The 25289-nt window shown below is 56.1% G+C and overlaps 4 protein-coding genes across 4 annotated transcripts in view; 2 read left to right on the forward strand and 2 right to left on the reverse strand.

The window, feature by feature from the left end:
• Window positions 1–10801, forward strand: part of VPS4A (vacuolar protein sorting 4 homolog A) — a 54552-nt gene extending 43751 nt beyond the window's left edge. Inside the window, exons 2-12 of the mRNA XM_056862486.1 lie at window positions 5137–5166; window positions 5800–5911; window positions 6323–6470; window positions 8207–8268; window positions 8430–8549; window positions 8655–8811; window positions 9018–9166; window positions 9355–9436; window positions 9604–9823; window positions 10274–10414; window positions 10696–10801. Coding sequence (XP_056718464.1) covers window positions 5146–5166; window positions 5800–5911; window positions 6323–6470; window positions 8207–8268; window positions 8430–8549; window positions 8655–8811; window positions 9018–9166; window positions 9355–9436; window positions 9604–9823; window positions 10274–10414; window positions 10696–10797 — 1314 coding nt within the window. The 5' untranslated portion in view covers window positions 5137–5145 and the 3' untranslated portion in view covers window positions 10798–10801. The remainder of the gene's footprint in view (window positions 1–5136; window positions 5167–5799; window positions 5912–6322; window positions 6471–8206; window positions 8269–8429; window positions 8550–8654; window positions 8812–9017; window positions 9167–9354; window positions 9437–9603; window positions 9824–10273; window positions 10415–10695) is intronic.
• A 1783-nt stretch (window positions 10802–12584) lies between these two features.
• On the reverse strand, window positions 12585–19392 carry COG8 (component of oligomeric golgi complex 8). Its single transcript, XM_056862488.1, has 7 exons — window positions 19052–19392; window positions 18734–18941; window positions 17296–18114; window positions 16733–16901; window positions 16248–16429; window positions 13761–13767; window positions 12585–12742 (listed from the first exon to the last, which is right to left on the reverse strand). The coding sequence occupies exons 1-7, from the start codon at window positions 19390–19392 to the stop codon at window positions 12585–12587; spliced, it is 1884 nt and encodes a 627-aa protein (XP_056718466.1).
• Window positions 19393–19723: 331 nt separating this feature from the next.
• Window positions 19724–21332, forward strand: NIP7 (nucleolar pre-rRNA processing protein NIP7). Its single transcript, XM_056862794.1, has 5 exons — window positions 19724–19782; window positions 19887–19973; window positions 20512–20650; window positions 20981–21121; window positions 21212–21332. Exons 1-5 carry the CDS (start codon window positions 19727–19729, stop codon window positions 21329–21331), a joined length of 543 nt encoding a protein of 180 aa, XP_056718772.1. The 5' UTR covers window positions 19724–19726; the 3' UTR covers window position 21332.
• Window positions 21333–21910: 578 nt separating this feature from the next.
• TMED6 (transmembrane p24 trafficking protein 6) lies at window positions 21911–24554 on the reverse strand. The gene is made up of 4 exons (XM_056862829.1): window positions 24339–24554; window positions 22889–23015; window positions 22379–22530; window positions 21911–22135 (listed from the first exon to the last, which is right to left on the reverse strand). Exons 1-4 carry the CDS (start codon window positions 24552–24554, stop codon window positions 21911–21913), a joined length of 720 nt encoding a protein of 239 aa, XP_056718807.1.
• Window positions 24555–25289: the final 735 nt, after the last annotated feature.

Genomic DNA, 25289 nt, shown 5'->3' on the forward strand with positions numbered 1-25289 from the left:
ACTTTGTTGCTCCTGCAACACGTAATTGTTGTGGGTTCCCTTTCAGTGCTGCTGTGGTGGTTGTCGTGTGGCTCAGGAGGGCCCCGTGGGCTGTGTGGAGGGTGTGGGAGCCAGCAGGGCTATTGGTGTCAACACGGCTGCTGAAATGATGGCAAATGCAGCCAGCGGGTTCAGGAGAGCGAGGGCTGCTTCCACACGGCTGGAATTCTCCGTGCAGCTTCCATCGCCCGCTGGGAATGCAGCGGCGTCTGCCGTGGCAATGGAGCATCCATGCAGAGGTTTTCCCCATGCTATCCTTGCCTCAGCGTGGTCTAGTGGTTAAGAGCAGTGGTTTGGAGCGGCGGAGTCTGATCTGGAGAACCGGGTTTGATCCCCCCGCTCCTCCACATGAGCGGCAGAGGCTAATCTGGTGAACTGGGTTTGTTTCCCCACTCCTACACAGGAAGACAGCTGGGTGACCTTGGGCTAGTCACAGCTCTCTTAGAGCTCTCTCAGCCCCACCCACCTCACAGGTTGTCTGTTGTGGGGAGGGGAAGGTGATTGTAAGCCGGTTTGAATCTCCCTTAAGTGGTAGAGAAAGTCGGCATATAATAACCAGCTCTTCTTCTTCAGCTTTCCACAGCCATTCTGCAGCACCAGGAGACCACTTTGGGTGTTCTGAAAATATCAGCAATTGACATAACTACTGTAGCATCGTAACAGTCTACTGGCTTCTCTGAATTCTAAGCTTACATTTTAAAAAGTCTCTTCTTTCATTGCAGAGATAGAAGGGAAAAGGCATATCTCTACAACAAAAAAGGACTAGAGACTTTTTTTTTTTTTTTAATGAAAGCTGAGTTTAGAGAACTTTGGGATGTGGAATGGTATAATATAGCCAGATCTTAGAAGCAGGGTTAGTACTTGCATGGGAGACCACCATGGAACACTTTGCCCAGGTGGGCAATTACAAACTGCCTCTGCTTCTCACTTGCCTTGAAAACCCCTTGCTGGGCTCACCATAAGCTGGTTGTGACTTGACAGCACTTTACACAAACATTTAGAGGAACTAGTAGATTGTAGTAATACTAGAGGTATGTCAGTTGCTGGCAGGGGGAAATGGCAGCTGGCCAGGGGGAAGGGGGGCGTTGAGGAAGGGAAATGGCACAGATGCGGAGGGGACCTTCAAAAATGATCTTTCCAACAAGCTGGTACCAGGTTTGGGAAAGATGGCGGCAAGGCGAGGAAAACAGAAAAGTGGATGAATAGGGGAGGAAGTTGTGTGGATACTGAATAAAAAAAAAAAAACCCTGCTGTGGTTTGCATGCCGACTGGAGCAGAGCAGCCACGTGGAAGCAGTCGAGGTGGGCTTTTTAAAAAGCGCGGGAAGACAGACCTCTGCAAGCAGTTTGAGAGATGCTCCTCCAAGCCCCCACCCACAAAACAGCATCCTGCTCAGGCCTTCTGCGGCTGGGAGGCTCCCCAGCACAGTGTCCAGTAGCCTTGGCCTCTCAGGCAGCGGTGGAGAGAGAGCGGAGCTTTCCGGTGCAGCCCACCGGGGCTCCGGCCAGCATTCAGCACTGGGGCCTGGCAGCTGGCGCGAGGGGAGGGGCAGGGGAGTCCTCGGGCTTGTTCTTGCTAGAGGCCTCTTGATTGCCCCTCAGCCGACATGCTGCTTGGTTTTCTATGATCCATGACCTTGGGTCGGTCTGTTCAGGGGGTCTCCTCTGCTTCTAGAACTAGATGTGGGTCAGTTTACAATTTGGGCAAATGCAGCTTCCCAGGCCCAAAGTGCCAAAGATGAGATTTCCTTGTAGGATCTCTTAGAGAAACTTGCACAGAAACCACTACAAAGCAACTGTCTGTCTATCGCGTGCGAGCTCTGTGTGTGTGCGTGTGCGTGCGTGTGCTGTTTGATATAACCTGATCTTGCTATTCTGGCACAGTTAGTAATACTGCCACATGCAATCTCAAATGTGCAACCAACTTTATTTTTGTATTCTTTGTAAATGCTATTTATACAAGAGTGACTTTTTCTCCCCTGAGGTTTTTAATCTCAAGTGGCGGAGTGTCCAGGTTACCAAAATCCAGATAAGCCAACCAAGGATGCTTGGGCAGTCTTGAAAGGAACATGAGCTCTTCCTACACTAGAGATGCATTGACAACCTCCACCCTCTGAGTTATGTTAACTGCCTAGTATTGTACATTACAATGGAAAGGTGACTAATGGCAGGGGTAGCCTTTGTGTTGTGTACAATAAAGGTGTTGATACCTTTCGTCTGAATTCTTTGGCTTCTGTTTGTGGGGAAAGTAAAGAACTGAAAAGTAGGGGTGGACTGTCACCCTTCTGAACAAAACCATGAAGCAGATCTTGTGATGGAGAGGGAAACAAGGGGAGGGGACTGAGTAAAGTGGAAACTGTAATACTGGGTGACTTCAACGGCCCTCGCATTGGCCAGGCAAATATGTGCTCGAGTCGTGCCAGAGAGACAAGCTTTCTAGACATTTATGTGTTTTATTAGACTGTGCACTGGAGCTAGTTGGTCATGGAGCCTAACGGGAGGTGTTGCAACTCTGGACTTGGTTCTGAGTGGGGCTCGAGACCTGGTAGGCAGATGATATCGAACTACTGAGAAGGGTGAAAACCAAGGCTGGTGTTGAAGAGCAACAGGAGGATGTCCAGATTGGGTGAGCAGGCAGCAAGTGAGATTCATCATAAGCGTAAGGTGAAGGTACGCTGGACAAAACAAATCTTGACTTTAAATACGCCAATAAGGTCTGAACTAAGATTGAAGGTGATTTGGGGTTGTGATAGAAAGCTCGAATATGCCTCCTCCTGCCTTATTTTGTGTTGATTTAGGTCAATTTGGGGTGTGTGTCTAAGTGTGCATTACATCACAATGACTGCCTTCAGCACAAGCAGAGTTTGCATCTTTAAAAACTGCATCCCTCCCAAGCATCACCTGTGCTGTTCTGAACAGTCACTGTGCCAGCAAAAACTTCACCTAGACCCTGTGAATGGCCCAAACCCACTCTGCGGATGCTGATGTTGCTGCTTTGGGTGAAGGCACCAAGCGGATCCGCTGAGAGTATTCCACAGCTGAGAACCCCAGAGAAATCTGGCTGGCTGGCTGGGGGTGTGTGTGTGTTTATGTGACACTTTGTTCTCACCTGGTGTGGTCCCTGCTGGAGCAGAATAGGGAAGGATGCAGCTCTAGGGAGCCCTCCATCTGTCGCTGGGGCTTTTGCTGGCAAGGTCCTCCAGAGAAAGCAACAGAAGCGGACATCCTACACGGATCATGGGGACATCCTGACAGAATGGAAACAAACTGGGCCTGGTTCTTGTAGGTTATCCGGGTATTTTCTTTCCTGATGTTTCGCCAGCAGCTGTGGCAGGCATCTTCAGAGGAGTAACACTGAAGGACAGTGTCTCTCAGTGTCAAGTGTGTAGGAAAGCCTGGTTTGACAGACTGGTTTGACAAACTGGGCCTGGTTTGACAGACGGTAACAAAATTAATCCTCTGTGAGGATAAGAGTAGAGTAAACCCGTCCGAACCACCTGCAGCGGAAAGACCCCCAGGGAATTGATACAGATGGGACACGAACCACATCAAGTGAAGGGGCAAAGGCTCTGGACCTGCTTATAATCAAGTGAAGGAAGTCCACGTGTGATGGCTGTTTTGGGTGGGGAGAGGGTGGGTGTTACGGGCTCTATTTCATCCCCGGCCACCAGAGCGGAAGTCTCTACCAGGGAACACACAGCAGGGCTTTCCAAGCCCACCACAAAAGCCACCATTTCCCTTTTTGAGGTCACCAGGAGAAACAAGCGTCTGATCACTCTTCCACTCGGCTTGACTATGGTGACGTCTCCTGAGGTGCCTGCTACAGCCCCAACGGGTGGGCCACCCCCAGGAAAGAATGGAGCTGCAAGTGCTGAGAGAGCACGGGTGGCAGGGCGGCTTTGGAGCAGCCCACCTCGCCTTCTCCTGGGACGGCCAGACCATCTGCAATGAATGGCCCTGACCAAGGAACATGGCAAGCTGAGCCCTGCCAGAAAGGGGGCACGGTGGCACACTCCTGGCCGCCCTCGGGAAGGACGTGAGTCCCCGTGGTGGGCTGAAGCTGTGGCTGGGTGGTTCCAACTCGGGCAGAGGGGAGTGATGGGGAGGCTGCCATGCCACGCCTGGCTCACTTCGGAGGGAGCAGGGAACCCTGTAGGGCTGGGAAATTCCTGGAGACTTGGGGGTGGAACCTGGGGGGGCAGGGTTTGGGGAGGGGAGAGCTCCAGGCCCACCTGGGGAAAACTCAAGAGAATTTCCATCTAGTCATTAGGAAGTGTTTTCTGACAGTGAGAGCGGTTCCTCGGTGGAACGGGCTTCCTTGGGAGGTGGGGGGCTCTCCTTCCTTCCCGGGAGGTTTTGAAGCAGAGGCTAGATGGCCACCTGTCAGCAAGGCTGATTCTGTGACCTTCAGCAGATCCTGAGAGGGAGGGCAGGAAGGGTTATGTCCGTGTTTGGCTCTCGTGGCCCTTTCTTGCATGCCCAGGGAAATGCAGATTGCCTCTTGGGGGTCAGGAAGCAATTTCCCTCCAGGCCAGATTGGCCAGGGATCCTGGAGGGGATCCCCCCCCTGTTCTGGCCATGGAGTAGGGGGCTCACTGTGGGTGGGTGGGTGTGGGTGGGGGAGGTAGTTGTGGGTTTCCTGCACTGTGTCGGGGGCTGGACTAGGGTCGTATGAGTGGACTGAGGGGCGGCTTTCCAGCTCGGGGGTTGCCAGCTCCCCCCTGGGGTGGGGGGGTTTCCAGCCGAAAGCTTTCCTGGTGGGGGTGGGCCCCCTCCCCACGAAGCCCCTCCCTCCCGGCGGGCTGGCTGAGGAGGGGGTTCACGCGTGCCACGCAGAAGGAGCCCCGAGTCCAGCGCGGGCCGCCCTGGCTGTTCCCGGCGCGGCCTGCAGGCGGCGGCCGAGGGAGGGAGGGAGGGAGGCGAGCGAGAGGCCCGGCAGAGAGAGGCCCGGCAGAGAGAGGCCCTCTAGCCCGCCCGCTCGCTGCCCGCCCGCCCGGCGTCGCTTCTCCTCCTCCTCCTCCTGCTGCGGCGGCCTCCCTGCCGGTGGCCCCGCCGTCCCCCCGCTCGCCTCAGCGGCAGCCCCGGCCGGCGGGCGGGCGGAGATGCGATGACCACGTCGGCCTTGCAGGTGCGGCGGGGGAGGGGGGGCGGGGAGGCCGCCTCGCCGTAGCCCGGCGTGCCGCCCAGGCCAGGCCCCGGCTTTGCGGCCTGCTGGGCCGGGTCAGGCGCGGGGCCCCTCGGGCGGCGGGGAGGGGGGACGACCCCCACCCCACCCCCCGGGCCCGGTGCGGCGCTTCCTGCCCCCCCCCGCCGCCCCCCTCCTTGGCCCGGAGGGGCCGGCTCTGGCCTCTGCCCGGGCGGGCGGGGAAGTGGGGGGGGGGGGGAGGCCAGGCGGCGGGAGGCCCCCCTCGGAGGCCTCTGCTCTGGGGGTCGGGGGCTGGGCGAGCGAAGGAGCCGCCCGGCCTCTCCTCTGCTCCGGCTTGGGCGGCCCCCGGTGGGAAGGCCGCGTGGTTTGGAGTCGCGGGGTCGATTCCCCCGCTCCTCCTCCTCCACGTGAACGGGGTTGGTTCCCCCTCTCCTCCACACGAAGCCAGCTGCGTGACCTGGGGCTAGTCACAGCTCTCTCAGCCTCGCCTGCCTCACAGGGTGTCTGTGGTGGGGAGGGGGAGGGAAGGCGGTTGTAAGCCGGTTCGGTTCTCCCTTAAGTGGCAGAGAAAGTCAGCCTGTAAAAACCAACCCCTCTTCTTCTTTTTCCTTCCAGAAAGCCATTGATCTGGTGACGAAGGCCACCGAGGAGGATAAAGCAAAGAACTACGAGGAGGCCCTGCGGCTGTACCAGCACGCGGTGGAGTACTTCTTGCACGCCATCAAGTGTGAGTTGGCCTCTCGGTGGAGGCAGGCCGGCAGGCAGGCCCCCCTGGCACCCTCCCGGCAGGGTTGGCAGGGTTGGGAGCTGGGAGCAGGGTCCCGCTGCCGGGGGAGGCCCAGCCTGAGAGGGGGAGATGAGCGGGAACCACTCCCTGGTTCGTAGCATCCTTGTGGCCTCTTGATGTGACCTCCACGTGTGGGATGATGCTGACAGGCACCTCCAGCAGAGGAGCTCCTTTTCTCTGTGCTGTTGGGGGGGGGGATCTGCCCTGGGCAGGAGCTTCCTGGCTCCGCTTGTGGCTGCTGAACAATGGGAGGGGGGCACACCAGGTGCTTTTCCTCAGCTTGGCTTGAGAAGCACTTCTTCTGACGTTCACCCCCGCTTCTGACACACGCACCCCCGCTTGCTCTTGCAGACGATGCCCACAGTGACAAGGCCAAGGAGAGCATCCGAGCCAAATGCGCCCAGTACCTGGACCGGGCCGAAAAGCTGAAGGACTACCTGCGGAACAAGGAGAAGCAGAGCAAGAAACCAGTCAAAGAAGCTCAGAATGACAGCAAGGGGTAAGAGGTGGGCGGGGGGGCCAGGATGGGACTGTCCACAGAGGTGTGTCTGGCGTGTCCTCTTCTCTGGGGCCACACAGGTAATCCTGGTCCAGCCCTTCAGTGCAGAGGGGCAGGGGCATCCCCAGCATTTCCCCCTAACCTTTCTGGCTGCAGGAAGAGATGGAGCTCGTGTGGGCAGCAGCTCAGAAGCTGGACAGTGTGTTGAAGGCCAAAGGAGATTGCCATCGGTCACAGGGGAGACGACCGCCTTGCCTTGACCCTCCCCAGGAGCACTGGAATGAATTATGCAGATCAAGCAAGTTAACTCAGACTGGCTTAATTTGCATAATTGATGCAGGCACAACATCCATCATCTCTGTTAGTCATGTCTTCCACGCACCCATCTGCCACCACGGTTATATATTTTATCTATTTTATATATACACATTTTTCCTTTTCTTTTTTTAAATTAGTTGCTGAATTTTGAGTTTTACCTTCTTATTTTTTCTGTTATTTTTAAAAGAAAAAAATATTGTAAAAAAAAATCTCTTTCGTGCTCCAACCCCAGCCAAGCTCTCTGTTTTCTGAAGGCCAGTGTGGCCAGCACCAGACTTGGCTCTTAGCTGGATGTGTTCAGCGTTGTTGCGGGAAAACGGGGGTTCGAGGAGGAGAGAGACCCAAGACCGTTAGTCGAGAAAACAGTTTTATTGCAGCTGCGGCTCAGCCTGCGTTAACAAGCACAAAGACTGAGCCCCGATTGTACTGGGGCATCAACTTTTATCCTTGTTCCATGTTAAGATGTGGCACTTCAACATTCGGTTCCTGTATAGCTTATCTGGTAGTTTCACAGTGTCAGGAACACAGCACTTCACCCGGTTCCCTTATCATTTACGATGACTTTTCCCCTACTGTCTCAACATATGAAGCTGTCTTATACTGAATCAGACCTTTCCCCTACTGTCTCAGCATGGTGTGGTGGTTAAGAGTGGTGGTTTGGAGCGGTGGAGTCTGATCTGGAGAACCGGGTTTGATTCCCCACTCCTCCACCCGAAGCCAGCTGGGTGACCGTGGGCAAGTTACAGCTCTGTTAGAGCTCTCTCAGCCCCACCTACCTCACAGGGTGTCTGTTGTGCGGAGGGGAAGGGAAGGTGATTGTAAGCCGGTTTGAGTCTCCCTTAAGTGGTAGAGAAAGTCGGCATATAAAAACCAACTCTTCTTCTTCAGCTCAACCTGTTACTGTTCAGCCTTGGGTGCTCTTCCTGGGTCTGCAACAGTGAGATTTGAACCCGGCCACACCCTCTCCCTTCATCTAGTTCTCAGACCAGTGCCCCGCAGATAGGAATCGATCCCTCCTGATGCGCTTCACTAGGCAGTAAATGAGATCAGTGTGGAATCTGGCATTTGTGGGTCTGCACAGTCCGGCTTTGAAGAGCAGAGACGGGAGTGATCTGGAGCAGCTCTGTGAGCTGCTGGATTGACCCCTCTCCTGCCGCCAGCTGTTGCTGATGTGTGGCTGATTCTGCCCTGGAGCTGAACCCTGGCGTTCCCAGTCAAGGCCACATTATAAAAAAAGCTGCCCGTCCATTCCTGCCTCTGTTGTTCTAAGCAAAGGTTCTGTGCTGCCCGTTTGCAGGCAGGGCAGACTTGCAGGCTGCAGCTGGCCTGCACAGGGGCCTCTTTATCTCAGGAGCCCCTTGCTCTCTTGCTGGGGGGGGGGTGCCCCATCCCAACTCACCAGGTGCCTCCCTCCACAGGAGCGACAGTGACAGCGAGGGAGACAATCCCGAGAAGAAGAAACTGCAAGAGCAACTGATGGGTAAGGGTCTAGGGCTGGAACCAGGGTGGCACCCAGTGCCACAGCATCCGGAAGCAAGAGGACACTGCCTGGAGGCTCCCGGGCACCCCTTCTTGGCGAGGGGGGGGTCAGTGGGTTGGCTCTGCATGGCTTCTGTGGGGTCAACGGCCTTTCTGCCGCAGGGGCCGTTGTGATGGAGAAGCCCAACGTGCGGTGGAATGACGTGGCTGGCCTGGAGGGGGCCAAGGAGGCCCTGAAGGAAGCTGTCATTTTGCCTATCAAGTTTCCTCACCTGTTCACAGGTAAGGCCTCACGGGCTGGGGTGGCTCTGGGGGTCTCCTTTGCAGTCCTGTAGCCACGTGGGATATTGTGATGGGCCAGTAAGGACGCCTCTTTCTGTTCCCCAGGTAAGCGCACCCCGTGGCGAGGGATACTCCTTTTCGGCCCTCCTGGCACAGGGAAGTCCTATTTGGCCAAGGCGGTAGCGACCGAAGCCAGCAACTCCACCTTCTTCTCCATCTCCTCCTCAGACCTGATGTCCAAGTGGCTGGGGGAGAGTGAAAAGTGAGTGGGGAGGCCTGGGATGGGGGGATGGGCTTGTCGGGTGGGTCGGGACCAAGAGAGGCAAGGAAGAGAACTGTGCAGAGCTGGACTCCTGTCGTGTTTCCCTGCAGACATTTTGGCCCAGCCTGGCTGCGGGCCCCTGTGCTTCTGGTTTTCTGGGTGCCTCTGTGCCTGGCCCTGAACCTTCCCCTCTGCTTCTGCTTTAGGCTGGTGAAGAACCTGTTTGAGCTGGCCCGGCAGCATAAGCCCTCCATCATCTTCATTGACGAAGTAGACTCCTTGTGTGGCTCCCGCAACGAGAATGAAAGCGAAGCTGCTCGCAGGATCAAAACGGAATTTCTAGTGCAGATGCAGGGTGCGTAGCCCGGGCAGGTCCATCCGTGCATGGGAGGAACAGCGACTCTGGTGTGTGCCACCGTAGAGCACATGCAAACGCTTCCTGCACGTGGCATGCTCTGATCAGGATGTGGGGGGCTTGGGGGTGGCTGGCAGGTGGCTGCATGCAGGTAAGTGTGGTGGCTTGGTGCTTTTTCTTCCTGGCAGGTGTTGGGAATAATAACGACGGCACCTTGGTCTTGGGCGCAACCAACATTCCTTGGGTCCTGGATGCTGCTATTCGCAGAAGGTGGGTGAGTCAGAAGGGGGTTGTTGGTGCTGCTGCATTGGCAGACTGGCTGGGCAGTCTGTACCCCTCTCCCCGGGCAAAAAGAGGGGTTTCTGCCCCAGTTTGGGGTGGGGAGGTGGCATCCTGGCTCTGCCAGAAGACTATTGCCCGTTTGCGTCTGCATGTAGGTTTGAGAAACGCATTTACATCCCACTGCCTGAGGAGCCGGCCCGGGCCCAGATGTTTAAGCTCCACCTGGGGAACACCCCCCACAGCCTTACGGAAGCCAACATCCACGAACTGGCCCGGAAGACAGACGGCTACTCAGGCGCAGACATCAGCGTAATCGTGCGCGACGCCCTCATGCAGCCAGTCCGTAAGGTGCAGTCAGCCACACACTTCAAGAAGGTACGGACAGGAGGTGGCTGCTGCCACGTGAAGGGCCCTCCTCTTGGGCTGCGGTTCAACCCAGAGTTACCCTGTGGGTTCACAGCCTGCCAGGCAGATTTCCCTTCCGGGCCAACTCAGCCTTTTAACAGAGTAACTGCCGGAAGAGACCTCTCGGTCGCTGACACAAAACACTGACTTTTGGGAAGAGTTATTCAGACCCTCCTGATTCCTGGAGGCTGTGCATTAATATTGGGCAGTGGCTGTTGTGTGGTGGTGGGGGGAGCGCTTTCTTCCCTGCACGGTGGTGCCTTCCTCCAGCACCACCCAGCTGATGGGGATACCTGGGAGCCCTCTTCCCTTCCCCCACTCCACAGCTTGGTGCCCCCTTTCCCCCTGTGCCTTTCCTCCTGGGCCCTGAGAGCTTGGAGGTTGGCTGGTCCACCTCAGGGATCCCTCCTGTCCTCATAGGTCTGTGGGCCTTCCCGCACGACTCCTGGCATGATTGTAGAAGACCTGCTGACCCCGTGTTCCCCCGGAGACCCTGGTGCTGCTGAAATGACATGGATGGAGGTTCCTGGGGACAAACTGTGTGAGCCCATCGTCTGCATGGTGAGTTGAGTGAGAGAGGGCCTCCACTGTCTGCCGGGGAGCCAAGCACCAACGTGCTCAATGGTGGCTCACTGCTGTATTTGACACAAATTCCAATGTGCTCGTTGCTAGCCATATCCCCAAAAGTCATCACTTGGAAATGGCACTGTGCAACTGAAGGCACCATTCCCCATGGGGGGGTGGGTTGAGTCACTTTGCCTTTCGTGGCCATGGCTGACAAACACACGCACCCATCTTTCTGTCTCCACCCCCATCGCTTAACCTTCCTTTTGTCACTGCAGTCGGACATGCTGCGTTCGCTGGCCACGACCCGTCCCACTGTCAATGCAGAGGATCTCCTGAAGGTGAAGAAATTCACAGAGGACTTTGGCCAAGAGGGCTGAAGTTTTTTCCCAGGGGCAGCCGCGGGAGAGAGGTTGGCCTCAGCCCGGCACGTAGGAAGCCTTTTCTGCTGACAGCGGGCAGTGCCAAGTAGAGGGGAGCACCCAGCTTCGTACTGAGCCCATCTGCACTTTGGGCCCCCGTTCACCTGTGGAGCGAAGCGGGGCAGCGGCGTGCAAAGGACTGGCCCCCTGCCGAACCCTTCCCTCCAAGGCCCCGGCTCGCTCTCTTGCTCCGTCTCTTTTTAATTTATGCTGTTTGGTTCTGTTTATGTAAGTAAAAACTATCCCAAAGCTCTGCCACGCCCCCAGTCCGTTTCCTGAGGCCCTCTTTGGGCTGGTACTTCACACACGCCTCCCCAAGAAGAGGACTGGACCAGTGGGTGGGGAGAGGGGGACACATGCTGCACTCTCTGGGGGCCGTCACTCACTCCTGGCAGTTGGAAATGCTGCGGTGCCTGGCTTGAAGTGGACTTGGCCCCTCTGCCAGTGAGACCCTTGCCTAGTTCAGGCGGCTGATGCGTCGCACAGCTCTCCTGGCCCGACAGTGTTGAGTCCTGCCCTCGGGGCACCAAGGCAGACGCTCACTTGGGAGCCTGGAGCCCTGCTCCAGGAAGCCCAGCCTGCCCTCCGCCAAGGAAAGTGACCGAGCTGGGTCTGCCGTGCAGGATGTGGACCCTAAAGGAATCCTCCCTCGGCCAATCGGGCAGGGCAAATATGTGCAAAGTCCCCGTTGCAGAATTGGAAGAATTGTGACCCTCAGTGGCTTCCAAACCTCATGCTTGGATCTTCTGAAAGCCAAGGAACAGGGGCCTTGCTCTCCCACCCGGGAGTGGGTGGGGGGAAGAGTTGTCCTGTTCTGCTCCCCACGGTGGCCTTCTGCCATAACTGGCTGGTGATAGGCACTACTCTGGCAACACGGTTTTCCAAGAGGTGAACAGCTACCTTGTTCTATCGGTGCCCAGTCTCTCTCAGTCTGGACTGGGCTTTAGTCCGAGCTCTTATGGGGAAGGCTGGGGTGCTTTGGTGGAGTGATGGTGGGGGAAGCTGAATGGAAGCCCCCCGCTGACTGGTTGCGAGAACGTCTGGCTGTTTCAGTGAAGTGGTTTTGCACACAAAAGAGTGTCACCACCCCCTTCCCCTTTCTTGCCCAGTGTACATAATTCTAGCGGATCCTTGTGTTGGTGAAAGAGACTATGGAAAAAATAAAAACCTTGAAAACCATGGCATTTGCTTCTTTATGTATTCAGTTTGCTTGTTACTAAGACAGGACCAAACACACAAGGCTGGCTGTTTATTACAATGTGCAGGCCCTGCCTTGTCCATTGTCAAAACCTTCATTCGGCACTTCTGATGCAAGGCTCTGCAGCACCGTTGGTTCCCTGCTGGTGGAAAGGGGTGGGGGGCTGCTAAGCAGCCTTGGCCTACCTCTGCCAGGCTTCATCTCGCATAGCAGTGTATGTACACATTACTGACCCCGTTTCCCCCAGGGCAATCAGCGCCTGCCTCCAACGAGCAACAGCAGGATAGTCACAACAGAATGCAGGGGCAGTGGCTGCAGCTGGCGACAGGCACCCTCTGCTGCAGGACAGCTTGCAGCAAGTCACAATGCGCCACTTCGGTCAGGCCCCTAAAACTGCTGCAGTGCCAAGAGATGGCTTGGGTGGCTGGGTAGTGACTAATTACCACCCCCCACCCTTTGTGGACAGGACCCCCCCGCCCCACATACACACGCAAAAGTTTCAGTGGCCCCTTCCAAAAGCTGGAGACAAAGCTGCCCCCCCCCCACTTCAGTCGTTCAGCTCAGCCCAGTGCACGTTTGTAAAAGTTCTGCTGTCCATCCTGTCGACGTAAAGGATCCCCTGGAGGTGGTCCATCTCATGCTGGATGATGCGGGCCGCCCAGCCGCTGGCCTGCCAGGCAGTCTCCTCTCCGGCTTCATTCAGGCCTGTGAGCAATGGGGGAGGGGAGATTGTGCTGCAGTCTCAATTGGGGCTAGACAGAGATGGCTGACGCCTTGCCCATTCGTTGCTGGTGGGTACCAAATGAAGCACCGTCTGTTTAATACCGCCCCACATGGGTAAGGTTGGCACAGCAGCAACGCCAGCTCTCCTACGGAGAATGCTGCCTGCCACATCCCCCTGCCTTAGCCGTTTGCGGCAGCTCTACGGCCATGCCCCCTCCCCCCCACCGCCCTTCCCTGCCCAAAGTGGCCAGTTGGTGCGCTGAAGGCGCTTTAATCGCAACAGGCCCGACTGGCGAGCCACCACCCCGGGAGCCTTCCCGAGGGCGGCCGCCCAACGGCCTGCCCGGCAGGGCCCAGCCGGCCTCCCCTGCAGGGGCGGCGTCTCTCCCCAGCAGAGGCGCACCCCCTCCCCGCACGGGACGAAGCCTACCTGCGACGTGCACGGCCTGGTAGCGGGGCACGATGGCCGAGAAGCCGCGGATGCTGCTGCAGCCCTCGGGGAAGGCCAGCAGGCGCGAGTCGAGCACGCGGAGGGCCGGGTTGACGAAGACGCGGAGCGGGAAGGGGCTCATCTGCCGCGCCTCCCGCACGCCCGGCGGCGTCTGCAGGAAGAGGCGCTCGGGGAACTCGGCCACGAACACCTGCAGCGGCACCCCCACCTGGGGGGCGCTCAGCGCCACGCAGCCCTCCTCCGCCCGCATCAGCCCCACCAGCGCCGCCACCAGCGCCCGCACCTCCGCGCCCCCCGCCGCCCCCGCCTCCACCGCCGCCGCCGCCCCCCGCAGCACCGGGTCGCCCGCCTGGCACACGTGGCCGTAGGGCGGCACCGGCGGGCCCAGCACGCGCCGACGCAGCGCCCGCCAGTAGCTGCGCTCCTTCTCCGGCCGCGCCGAGCACCACGAGGCCGCGCGCAGGGCACCGCCCGCCAGCGCCCGACACCAGCCCACGCCGCGCGGCCCCATGCCCGCAAGCCAGCAAGGAGCGCCGGCCAAGGGCACGCGAGGGCTCTTGGCCGGCCCCCCCCCCACGTGCCGGCGCCGCGCAGCGGCTGCCGGGAAGCGTAGTTTTGCTCGCGTTGTCGGGCCAGGGACGCCTTTCCACCCCCTAAACTCTTCGATCTACGCGCACAACGTTTCCTAGCATCAGGAAAGCCGGGTTGGGTGAAGTCGGAGGGGAAACTGGTGTGGAAGAACCTGAGCAGTCTGAGACAGGCAGGGGACGCCACAAAATAGCAAAGGCTTGAAACGACCACTGCTGAAAGTGAGAAAGTGCCAAAGCAGGACCACAGCTGAACACCGGGAAGGCAAACTACTGGGGAATCACTCAACTTTAAGGTGGACAATGAAGAAATTGAAATTGTTGGAAGACTTTCTGCTCCTTGGCTCCCTCATCAACCAAAAGGGAGACTGCAGCCAAGAAATCGGACTGAGACTGGCAAGGGCAGCCCTGAAGGAGCTAGAAAAGAGGCATAAGTGTCAAGATGGGTCACTGGCAACCAAGATCAGGTTAATTCACACTATAGTATTCCTTATTACTATGCAGGGGTGTGAAAGTTGGGCAATGAAGAAAGCTAGCAGAAAGAATAGATTCCTTTGAACTGTGGTGTTGGATGAGAGTTTTATGGGTACTGTGAGCCACCAAACAAATCAGTGGGTTCTAGATCAAATCAAGCCTGAACTCTCCCTAGAACACTGGTTCCCAGCCGGGGGTCCACGGACCCCCAGGGGTCCGCAAGAACTAAATTAAGGTCCACGAAACAAAGTTATAAACCCATAATAAATTAATACTTTCAATTAAAAATTCTCCATTTTAAAAAAACATATTCAAATATTATTCTAAGTTTAATGTTTAACTAACAGTTATGATTAAAGTTTATTTTCAAATTCTCGGAATTTTTATTTTGAACCTTGGGGTCCCTGCACCAAACAAAAAAAGTCCTAGTGGTCCCTGGTCAAAAAAAGGTTGGGAACCACTGCCCTAGAAGGTAAAATGACCAAACTGAGGCTGTCGTACTTTGGTCACATCATGAGAAGACACGAGTCACTGGAAAAGACAATAATTCTAGGAAAAGTCAAAGGCAGCAGGAAAAGAGGAAGACCAGCATGCGATGGATTGACTCCATCAAGGAACCCACGGACCGCAGTCTGCAAGAGCTGAGCAAGGCTGTTAATAGGACGTTTTGGAGGGCACTGATTCAGAGGGTCGCCATGAGTTGGAAGCAACTTGGCGGCACTTAACCCACACACAGTGGCAAGAAGCCAGCATTGCATGATCCCGAGCCAGCTCCTGGCTGGAGCACAGTCTAGCCCGGTCTCCCTAAGAGCCCCAATGAACACCTTCAGTGCCCGCCCCCCTGCCTGCAGTGTTTCAAGAGACAGGAGAGAGGCTGCAAGCCAGGCTAATGTCTGTCTGGCTTCCCCCAGACAGGAAGATACACCCTGTCAAGCAAGGATTCTTGGCTGTTGCCACCAATCTTAATTTTCACTCCTCGTCTCCATTCAAATGCCTTCTAAGCCCCCTGTGGCTGGTCACTTGGGATAATAGAAAGAGGGTTGCTTGCAGGCCTGAGGAAGGCCAAATCAGATCTCCCCCACCAGCAGTTTTTCAGCCATCTTTCCCAAAACGAGTGGTTCAAGCAAGATCACTGGTCTAGCAGCCTCTGCAAAGAATTTCTGCAGCCTTTCCACTACCTCCCTGTCTTTTTCATATGGATAATTTTAGTTATTTGTCAAAATTATTAAATGTTTGTTTTTTCCATTGTGAACCACACTGAATAGGCCTCGTCTCCTACCAACCCAACCTCCCTCTTGAGGTATATTTATAGTTTGCCACAATGTTTTTAGCACAATGCTTCTCCCGCCCTTCACCATCCTTCTTTGCCAGCACTTGTACTGTTTTGCTTCTCCGGCTTTGAAATGACCCCCCTTCTGTTTCTTGCTTCCTTCAGTACACTCACGAGTCATGCTGATCCCTGTCTTAGACTAGGCCTTAACTTCCAAGGGATGAACAAAGGGAAAATTAAAAAAAAAATCTAACTGAAAAGGAAGGGATGGGCATGGAGAATATACCTCCTTCCCCCCACCCCCCAGTTAAGACCAGGGACCAACAAACACAATGGTTTTGAAGTTTATTGAGACTCTGACCCACCTCTTTCTAACATATTGACTGACATCCAGTTCTGTCCTCCCTCCTCACAAGCACAGGGCAGCATTTATACACAACTTTGTTCTTTCCAGTAATTTTCTTGCATGCCCAAAGGGGACTCAGAAGTAAAACTCAGAAGCCGAGTCCTGGCCACAGCTGGCAACGCATCCGATAGCTCCCCTCTGCAGAAAAGCACACCACAGCAGCTCAGAAAGCAGGAACAGTTCCGGGAGAACTATTCTGGGGCAGGGGGGAGTCTGACCTCCTCGGCGCCCCAAGAGACCTGGCTGCCCCCTTCTGCTTCTGAAACAGGAACTGAGGAGCCGCCTGCAGCTTCCTGTACCGACGCAGGGAGTTCCAAGTCCAATGGAGATGCTGTTGGGCTCTCCTGAGCCATCCCTTCCTCCTTATCCAGGGGAAAGACTGTCTCTTTGTCAGGCAGGATCGGGGCCAGGAGCTTCTGGATGATGTGCTCATCCACACAGCCAAAGTTCCCATATTTCTGCAACTGAGTAGGGGGAACACCTAGTAGGAAAAGGGAGAAAAGGCAAAGACCAGAAACCAGAAGTCATACATTTAGGTCAAACTGTCAAGGCCCAAACACAGCTCTTCAAAACTGCTCCCAATGCCCCCCCCCCAAGCACTCAAATTGTAAAATTCAAAACTCCTTCCACAAGATCTTCCCAGTCAAGCGCCGATCAGGACCTCTTCCCCTGCCCTCTAGCTAGTATGGCCAGTGGGTAGCAACACAGTGGGGCTTCATAGGGTGCCTAGAAGGCACTTCCTGCCTTCCAAAATGCCACCACCCCCAAGCAAAGGCAGCCATACCCAGAGTCTGTGCAATTTGGGCTGGTGGAAAGAGCAGCTGGAGGCACCGGTTGAGATAGGGCACCAAATCTTCCAAAAACGTCATGTAGAACTGAACAAACAATTCCTGTTCTCGGCTACTGAAAGCCACCTCCTCCGCCCGGTGGAAAGCCAGGATGACCTTTGTTGCCTGAAGAAAGAGATTGGAAACTCTTATCTTGCATGGTGAGGAAAGTTCTATTAGCAGATGAACGGGACAAAATTCACTCTTGGACTTCCAGCTAGTTGCTCCGGGACATTCACAATAACTGGGGCTGCAATTCTAAGAATGCTAGCCCAGCAGTAAGCCCCAGACTTACTTCTGAGTAGACCTGCTTAGGATTGTTCCCGGGGTGGCTGAAACCACTTGTTTCCCCCCTGTAGACAGACAACAATAGCAGGATACAGAACAGGAATAAAGCAACCCCCACCAAAGGCTGGAACCCGGCCCACCCCACCAGCTGCCTCTACACATTCCATTCTGTCACCAAGACACTGGGAATCTTTCTTCCAACCCCTGAAACACAAGGGAAGGAGAGCCTCACCTGGCCTAGTGCATCCTCCAGGGCAGCTGCCACGTCTTGAGCAAGAGCCACTGGGCAGCAGAGACGCAGGTCGTTGAAGGCCACCAGGATGTTGTTGAGGAAGCAGGCAAGTGGTGGGAAGTCCAGAAGCACCATGGGAGGCTGGAGCGTGGCTGGTTGGGCAGTCGGGACTGCCACAGGGGTTGTGCTGCCCAGGACAGCAGGCGCCGAGATCAGCGTGTAGGAGTTCATTTCCTCCTGGAATTTGTTCACAGCCTCCTGCACAGCTTTCTGAAACGTTTGCAGTGCCACTCGTTGAAAAATGGGGGCCAGTTGACCCCGGAAGTCTGCTCCCACACGACTAAAGGACAGGCCAAAGTACATGCACTGGCCAAGGAGGGAGTCCAGACGTCCACCCACTCCGCGCTGCAAGTCACGCTCGAGGACCTGCAGAAACTGAGACACCTTCTGCAAAACCCAGCCATGGAAGATGGCACTTTCATTGAGGGCATCCTGCCCAGAAGGCATGAGTGGCTCTTCGTCTGCAAAAATGGCCCGGTACTGGGTGATGATGTCGAAGAGGTGGACGCGGCATGCCTCGATGGTTTTGGTGATGTGTACGTAGGGGTCGTCATCCGGGATTGCAGCGAGGATGGAGCGCAGCCAGACATCCCGTGCCTGTAGGAACATGATGCGCAGCTCGGCCTGCGTGAAAACGTCCATGCAGCGCAAGTAGCCAATAAGCCGCAAGCAGGCTGGCAGCTGGATGTTGGTGCGCAGCTGCTGGATCAGCTGGGTTAGCATGAGCTGTGTCGACTGGCGCACCTCTGCCACTATACCCTGCGGAAACAAAGAAAGATAATGAACATCCTACACAGTATAGCAAGCCCCTAGCAGACATCTCTGGAAAGCTGGGAGATGGCTGGCTGGTCTGGCATTGGCTACTTTATTTTCACTCCAATCTCCAAGAGTCAGCAAAACACAGAAGCTCTTAGCTGCTAACACTACATTATGTCAATTAATCTTAAACTTGCAGTTCTTACTTAAGAACATAAAGTGTTTCTTGCTAAGATCTTACTAATAACCATCTAAGCCAGCATTTTTTCACTAAATCCCAGCAGTTAACAGGTGTGTACAGTCTGCCAGAAACCAGCCAGAACTCCCCCAGACGACCATGGTCTACTTTACTTTCTATTGTAACATTAGCCATCAGAGAAGTATGAAGCGTATTGCTGGAATTTATTTTTATAAGCAGCAATGTAAACCAACAAGCTGGCCCTCTCCAGCAAACAATCCCCCCACCCCCGCAACGACAAAGGGATACAGATATGCTTAAGCGAACGACCCAGGATTGAAACACAGAAGCGACAGTCCTGGATTAAAAGGGATGCCAGGGCCGAGGGTGCTGCTGCCGCAGATCTGCCTCGCCAGCCCTGGAGCGGGACGTGCCGTGCCGCACCTGGATGACGGGGATGTCGGCGTGCTTCTTCTCCAGGCGGCGGACGTAGGCCACCAGCCCCAGGGCCTCCTCGTGGTAGCTGTTGCGCACGCAGGTGTCCATCAGCTGCGGGATCTCCAGCACCTCCAGGATCTCGGTGTGGCGGTTCAGCGTCAGGCTGTTCATGCGGCGGCTCAGGGCGATCTGCTCGGCCTCGCGGGAGAAGTTCCTGCGGGAGGGGAGAGACCCGGGTCAGGCCCTGGCTGGGAAGCCGAGGCCTGGCTGGCTGGCGGGCCGGCCGCACGCGCCACCCCCCCGCCCCCCCCCCCCGAGCCCCACCGGCAGGTGTGGGCGAAGGGCGCCAGGCGGCCCAGGAGGCGGTCGAGGCCCTGCTCGATGCCCGCGAAGCCGCGGCGGGTGCCGGCGGTGCACTCGGCCGAGCGGATGAAGGTCTTGTAGTGGGCGAAGGCCAAGGCCCGCGTCTGCGCGCCCAGCTGCGCCCGCTCCTCCGCCAGCCGGCCGGGCTCCCGCCGCAGCACCTCCAGGCCCAGCCCCGACAGCTCGGCCAGGTAGGCCGGCAGCTCCGCGTCCCCCGCCGGCGCCGCCGCCCCCCGGAACAGCCAGGCCAGCAGGCTCGCCTCCTCCACGTCGGCCCCGCCGCCGGGCCCCGCCGCCGCCATCGCCGCCATCGCCGCCATCGCGCTCGAACGTGGAGCAGGAAGTGGTCGCTATGGCAACCGCGGCGGCGGCGGCGCCCACTCCCTCGGCGGGCCGGATTTCCGGGCAAGCGCCGCTCCTGCGTGCGTGCCTGCGTGCGTGCGTGCGTGCGGCGGAAGTTACCCCTTCTCGAAGGCGGGGCGGACGCCGTCCCTTCCTTTTCGCGGCCCCTCCCCTTGCTACGGGCCCCGGAACTGCCGGCGCCGGTTTCTGCCGGACCCAGTTGGCGGTTGGCATTTCCGGTCCCTGGGTCGCTGCTTCCGGTCTCTCTCCGCCGTTGCGCGTGCTGGCGGGGCGATGCGGCCGCTGACGGAGGAGGAGACGCGCGCGCTCTTCGAGAAGCTCGCCAGATAGTAAGCCGGGCCCGGGGCCGCCTCCCCCCTCCCCCCTCCCCCCCGCCGCCTCTCCCGCGGGGCCTTGACCCGACGCCCCCCCCTCTCTTTGTCCCCCTCTCCAGCGTGGGCGAGAACCTGCAGCTGCTGGTGGACCGGCCCGACGGCGCCTACTGCTTCCGCCTGCACAAGGACCGCGTCTATTACCTCAGGTGCGCGCGGGCGGGCGGGCGGGCGGGGGCTCGCTGGGGTGGGCCCTTCGGCCTCGGGGCTCCGCGCGCCCTGCTGGTAGAGTTGCCAACCTCCAGGCACTGGCTGGAGGTCTCCCGCTATTACAACTGATCTCCAGCCGATAGAGATCCGTTCACCTGCAGAAAACGGCCGCTTTGGCCGTTGGACTCTATGGCATTGAGGCCCCTCCCCTCCCCAAACCCCGCCCTCCTCAGGCTGCGCCCCCAAAAGCCTCCCACCAGTGGCAAAGAGGGACCTGGCAACCCTACCTGCTGGCGTGCTGGAGAGAAGCCCTTCGTTGCACGGGGGGGGAGGGGGGCGTCCCTAATCCCTGTACGAGGCTGCTGCAGGACCCCCGCTGCGGCCGCAGCCAGCCCGCTGCCCTGCCGGTTCTGGCACTCAGGGGCTGCAGCTTGGACTTCCCTCGGGCTCCTGAGGCGCCCCACCTGGGCCCTGCTTCAGGACTCGCTGCAGAGTGTCGGAGGGAGGCCGAAACCCTCTGTCCGTTCTGTTGCTTAGTGAGAAGATCCTGAAACTGGCCACCAACATCCCCCGGGAGAACCTGGTGGCCCTGGGCACCTGCTTTGGCAAGTTTACCAAAACCCAGAAGTTCCGGCTCCACGTTACTGCCTTGGATTATCTTGCCCCCTACGCTAAGGTAAAGGCTTTGGTTTGAGAGACTTTGACCTGTTTGGGGTGGCGACGGCCTGTGTTATTTCCACGGGGGAAGGCATTTTGCCCACCACAAGTCGAGAGGCATGAGATGGAAGGCCAAACAATGACTCGTTCAAAGATCAAACACGGCTTTGCAATACTTGGGGATCTGGTGGGCATGACTTTTTGACTGTGTCAAATTAAGGTGAGCATGGGAGGGTTTGGGCCCACCGGTGGTACAGGAAACCCCCCTCCCACCAACCAGATAAGGTTAGGCAGTTTGTGCCTGGTTATTCACAGCCATATCAAATATTTGGATTTTTCTCTTCTACAGTACAAAGTGTGGGTAAAACCTGGTTCAGAACAGTCCTTCCTTTATGGGAACCACATACTGAAATCTGGCTTGGGGCGTATTACAGAGAGCACAGCCCAGTACCAGGGAGTGGTGGTGTATTCCATGGCTGACGTCCCCTTGGTGAGTTACAGCAGGTGGAGGGGCAAGTCTTTGGATCTGGGTGGGTGAAGAGTGTCTCACTGCCTGCCTCGCTTTGTTTGGCTTTCCCAGGGCTTTGGAGTGGCTGCCAAGTCCACTCAGGAGTGCCGGAAGGTGGACCCGATGGCCATTGTTGTGTTTCATCAAGCAGACATCGGGGAGTACATACGCCACGAGGAGACACTGACTTAACTGAAGGGGCAGGAGGCTTCAAGGACCTTGCCTGGGATGGGAACCAGAGGATCTGACTGAAACTGCCAACTGGTCTCTCTCCATCTTTCCATGCATACCTTGGCTGGCCTGGCTGTGCAGTGTCTGGGACGGGGGTGGTGGGGGGACAGGCCGCAGATATGTCTGTCTGGCGTTATTCAGTGCAGTAAGAACCGTGCCTGTTTGTAGGAAAGCAAATTGCCACCAGTCTGACTTCTACAAAGTAAAACTATGTTTTATACTTTGTCTTATTCCTGTGGTCATCTTGAAGCTGACCAGGATGCAGCTTTTTCCTTTTCTCCAGGGGAAGAGGCAGCCAGAACATCCCTCTGTCCTACATTCGCTGCAGCCATATTTGTCTAATGATAGAAATGCTACCTCTGTAAGGGGCCAAGTAATCAAGTGCATATGGGTATTCATACTGCACCCTTATTTGTAAGGGTGAAACATTTTATATTTGTAACATGGGTTTAAACCAGAAGGACTGCCATCGTCAGGTTAAGTTGCTTTACTTGATTACGCGGGTTCAGCCTGCCGGGGTTCTTGCTGCTCCATGAAGGTCTAGCAGAGCGGCTTCTTAGCAGGCTGTGCAGTAAAGAGGCGCTTGAGGAAGTACAGCTGAAGGACACCAGAGAGAATGATGGCCAGAGTCTGGGCTGCTGACCACCAGTTCACATAGTTGTAGTTGGCCTGGACAAGGAAGTAATCCACCCCCCTCCTCATCCGAGCAAAGTTATAGAAGCGCCACATGTGGAAGACCTGGCCTGTCACCTTCCTGGTGCTTGCCTGTAACAGAGCAGGAGCTGGTCAGTTTTGGCCCCCAACCCTCCCCAGTTGTGTTTTTAGAGGGACCAAGCTTAGGCTATGAGCCACACACCACACACCTAGGGACGCCTCCCTTGTGATTCCCTACCCCTTCAGAACAGGGACTGGAGAAGTGCATGCATTCTCTTTCCTAACCCTTTTAAGTAACTGCTGCCAGCGTTATCCCTGTCTGAGTTTGATTTGTTTGGGGTTTAAGATAGTTACCTCAATTGCCTCCAGCGTGTCATTGAATCTTTTCCTCTGAAGTTCTGGTGTGTTTTGTAAGTCAAAGCCCTCATAGAAGACCCCAAAGTTGAGATAAACTTGCACAGAGCCAAAGTGATTGTACCGATTGCTCAGGCACAGCTGGTAGAAACCTGTACGAGAGGGTTAGAATCATGCGGAGCCATAAGGCTGCAAGTTAGCACTTCTGCTTCTCCCCTTTGAGCCACAATGCTTCTGTCTCCTGGTATGCAAAGGCTGGATTAGAACTCTGTTCCAAGTTTCCTGAGACTCCCGAAGCCCTCCAGTCTTTGTCTCCTGTCACTCAGCCAGGGAAACTGGAGAACAAGATTATTGTGGCTTGGATCAGAGGCTTAAAAATCAGTCCAGCAGCCTTGAGGGTTACCAGGCTCCTGTTTCCATGGCTGGGCAAGCCTAGCTATAGCCCACCAGCCCCTGAGGGGTTGTGAGCGTTGGCTACTGCATTTTGGATCTAAGCCAAAAACGCCACACCTGTCTCTTTGGTTGGGAAGTTGATCTGTCCTCGCACATCCTGGGAGGAGCCGAGATGAAGGCTGTTGGGGTCATTTGCAGTAGCCAGGATGTGTCTGTCATGGCCCAGCCCCGAGGTCCATTGCACCTACAAGCAAGAGGCAGATAACAAGGGCTGTAGAAGATATTTCCTTTCTGGCAGAGTTGCTGCTGTTGTAGTTTACCTGCCAGGAGCAATTCCAGGCACCTGTTCCTTAGAAAATGCTCATTTATTTGCCTACACACCTGTTGCCTGGCCTGATTGTGCTCCAAGAGGGCTGATCTGCTTTTCTTGGAACACCCTGAGACAGGAAGTGTCTTGCATTCTAAGCAGTAGTGGTCACGTGGTCTTCAGAGCCAAACATCAAGTGATATGCTGAAGCACTGGCAAAAGAGGAGACCTTGTTGCAGGGGGGAGGCATTAACCCAGCAAAAACCTTGGAGGGCGGGTGCTGAGTCAAGGCAGCCTGTGGTTGATGCAGCAGCCCCACATTGCTGACTCTGCACTTGCTCCAAACGTTTAATTCCTTCCCCCAGTGCGAGGGTAAGATGGTGGACAGGGATGGCAGGCTCCTGCCTCTGCCCAACATGAGCTTCAAAATCTGCAACTACGGCTGAAACAGTAATCCCCCACCACCACCCGGTGCCGGTAGGTTTTGTGTGCACTTGTGTCTGATAAGGGTTCAGCATGAACACCTGAAGTTCTCAAGCTGGCTCTGCCTTGAGCCAGGTTTGTGCAAACAGGAGTCAGGCAGTCAGTTTAAGATAAGGACACTGCAAGGCTCCAGTCTTCTACCTGGCAACAGAGAAGATTCCTGCCACACAGAGACACTGTCCTTCAGTGTTACTCCTCTGAACATGCCTGCCACAGCTGCGGGTGAAACGTCAGGAAAGAAAATACCAAGACCACGGTCACACAGCCCGGATAACCTACAAGAACCTGCCACATTTTGTTTTCATTATAGCTGAGTAGTGAAGAATGATATGAAACACAAAAATGTGCATATTCATATACCGTTCTAGTAAAATATAGCAAGTCACCTCCTCTGTACAGCACTTAATTTTTTAAAGTGGATTATAACTTTTACTAGTACTAGGACACGAGTTAAAAATGGAAGCTGACTGATGTTAATTTTGCCAAGGTAGCAATGAAGACAGGGCAGACCGCCAACTCTGGCTTCCCAATAGCTGATTCCCCCCACCCACCCCCCACACACCCCTTCACCAGCTGTTTTTCCAAGGAACGGGCTAGTCAGCATTAGGCGCGTCCAGTGCATACCCTGTATGTGGTTCAAACAGAGGTTCTCCAGTGGGCACCAACACTCTTCTAAGCCACATCTCCAGTCCGGCTCCCTTGCCCTTCCCTGGGGCAGGAGCCCGGCCATTTGCTTTAGAAGCAGCTGAGCAGCCCCCCTCCTTCCCAGGCACCTACCTCATAGCTGAAGTAGAAATAGCCGCTCTGGTGTGCAAACTGCCAGAAACAGTCAATGCCACCCGCAGGGATGACAATAGCAAAGTCATAGCGATCTGCTCCGCGGAAGAGAGGCTGGTCGCTGGAACTGCTCAGCGGCTCAGTCTTGCGGGCACTGGCAAACTCTAGTCCACCCAGCAAACCCACAATTGCAGCTACAGAGAGATGGGGAAGCATGTTAGCTCCCAGAAGCCAGCTAACATCAGGGCCGGAGTGGAGCGCCACAGCTGTGGAACCCCAGCGTGCTGGGGCAGGATCAATCATTAACTCCCCTGATCGCACCCAGTATTTGTTTTGCTCACTGCTGGATGAAGGCTAGCAGACCAGGACACCTGAAGAACGAACCAGCCGCTGATTGAATGCGGGGCTTTTCACAGCCTCGGCCTGCACAGACCACAACCAGGGTGGGGCTCAAGGGTCTGTCATAAGCCAGGCAACCTGCCCCCCCCCCCCAGCAGAAGCCCTAGGCAGCAGCATTAAGCATGAGCTTTACTCTTTCCAGCTCTGGTCACTTTGGAATGGGCCCCTTTGGCAAAAATGATCAGGGCAGAAATTCTGTGTTTACTGCATGAGAGCTCAAAAACTATTTTGAAACATGCACAGGATCTCTCTCCTGCCCCAACTCCACTGGTGTGGCTACATTCCCACATGCTGTTGCCTTATCCCAGCCCCTGCCGTTTGATCCTTTAGAAGGCCCCAGCAGCAGGAATGCAACTTGCCTGCAGCTGCTGCTGAAGGACACCACCCCTCTCTATGCCAGGCGGGCACTTTCTCAGCAGCCTGGATAAGGTGTGTGTGTGTGGGGGGGGATGTGAGTACACAAAAGGCTTCTGCATATCACAGCCACAAGATCAGAAGGCCACCCAGCTCTAGCAGCACTGTGTGCGTTAGGGCCGGGGTGGGTGGGGATGA

Source organism: Euleptes europaea, chromosome 17, assembly GCF_029931775.1.
Source record: "Euleptes europaea isolate rEulEur1 chromosome 17, rEulEur1.hap1, whole genome shotgun sequence".
Classification (NCBI taxonomy): Eukaryota; Metazoa; Chordata; class Lepidosauria; order Squamata; family Sphaerodactylidae; genus Euleptes; species Euleptes europaea.

Excerpts from the sequence above, each read along its gene's own strand:
- TMED6 (XM_056862829.1), bottom strand. The coding sequence starts at position 24,554 with ATGCTTCCCCATCTCTCTGTAGCTGCAATTGTGGGTTTGCTGGGTGGA. Across the intron at positions 22,531-22,888 it reads CTTCCCAACCAAAGAGACAG|GTTTCTACCAGCTGTGCCTG; the intron begins GTGTGGCGTTTT and ends CCTCTCGTACAG. Across the intron at positions 22,136-22,378 it reads ACACGCTGGAGGCAATTGAG|GCAAGCACCAGGAAGGTGAC; the intron begins GTAACTATCTTA and ends GCTCTGTTACAG.
- NIP7 (XM_056862794.1), top strand. The coding sequence starts at position 19,727 with ATGCGGCCGCTGACGGAGGAGGAGACGCGCGCGCTCTTCGAGAAGCTC. Across the intron at positions 19,783-19,886 it reads TTCGAGAAGCTCGCCAGATA|CGTGGGCGAGAACCTGCAGC; the intron begins GTAAGCCGGGCC and ends CCCCCTCTCCAG. Across the intron at positions 20,651-20,980 it reads ATCTTGCCCCCTACGCTAAG|TACAAAGTGTGGGTAAAACC; the intron begins GTAAAGGCTTTG and ends TCTCTTCTACAG.
- COG8 (XM_056862488.1), bottom strand. The coding sequence starts at position 19,392 with ATGGCGGCGGCGGGGCCCGGCGGCGGGGCCGACGTGGAGGAGGCGAGC. Across the intron at positions 16,902-17,295 it reads TGGAGGATGCACTAGGCCAG|GCAACAAAGGTCATCCTGGC; the intron begins GTGAGGCTCTCC and ends CTCTTTCTTCAG. Across the intron at positions 16,430-16,732 it reads CCAAATTGCACAGACTCTGG|GTGTTCCCCCTACTCAGTTG; the intron begins GTATGGCTGCCT and ends TTTTCCTACTAG.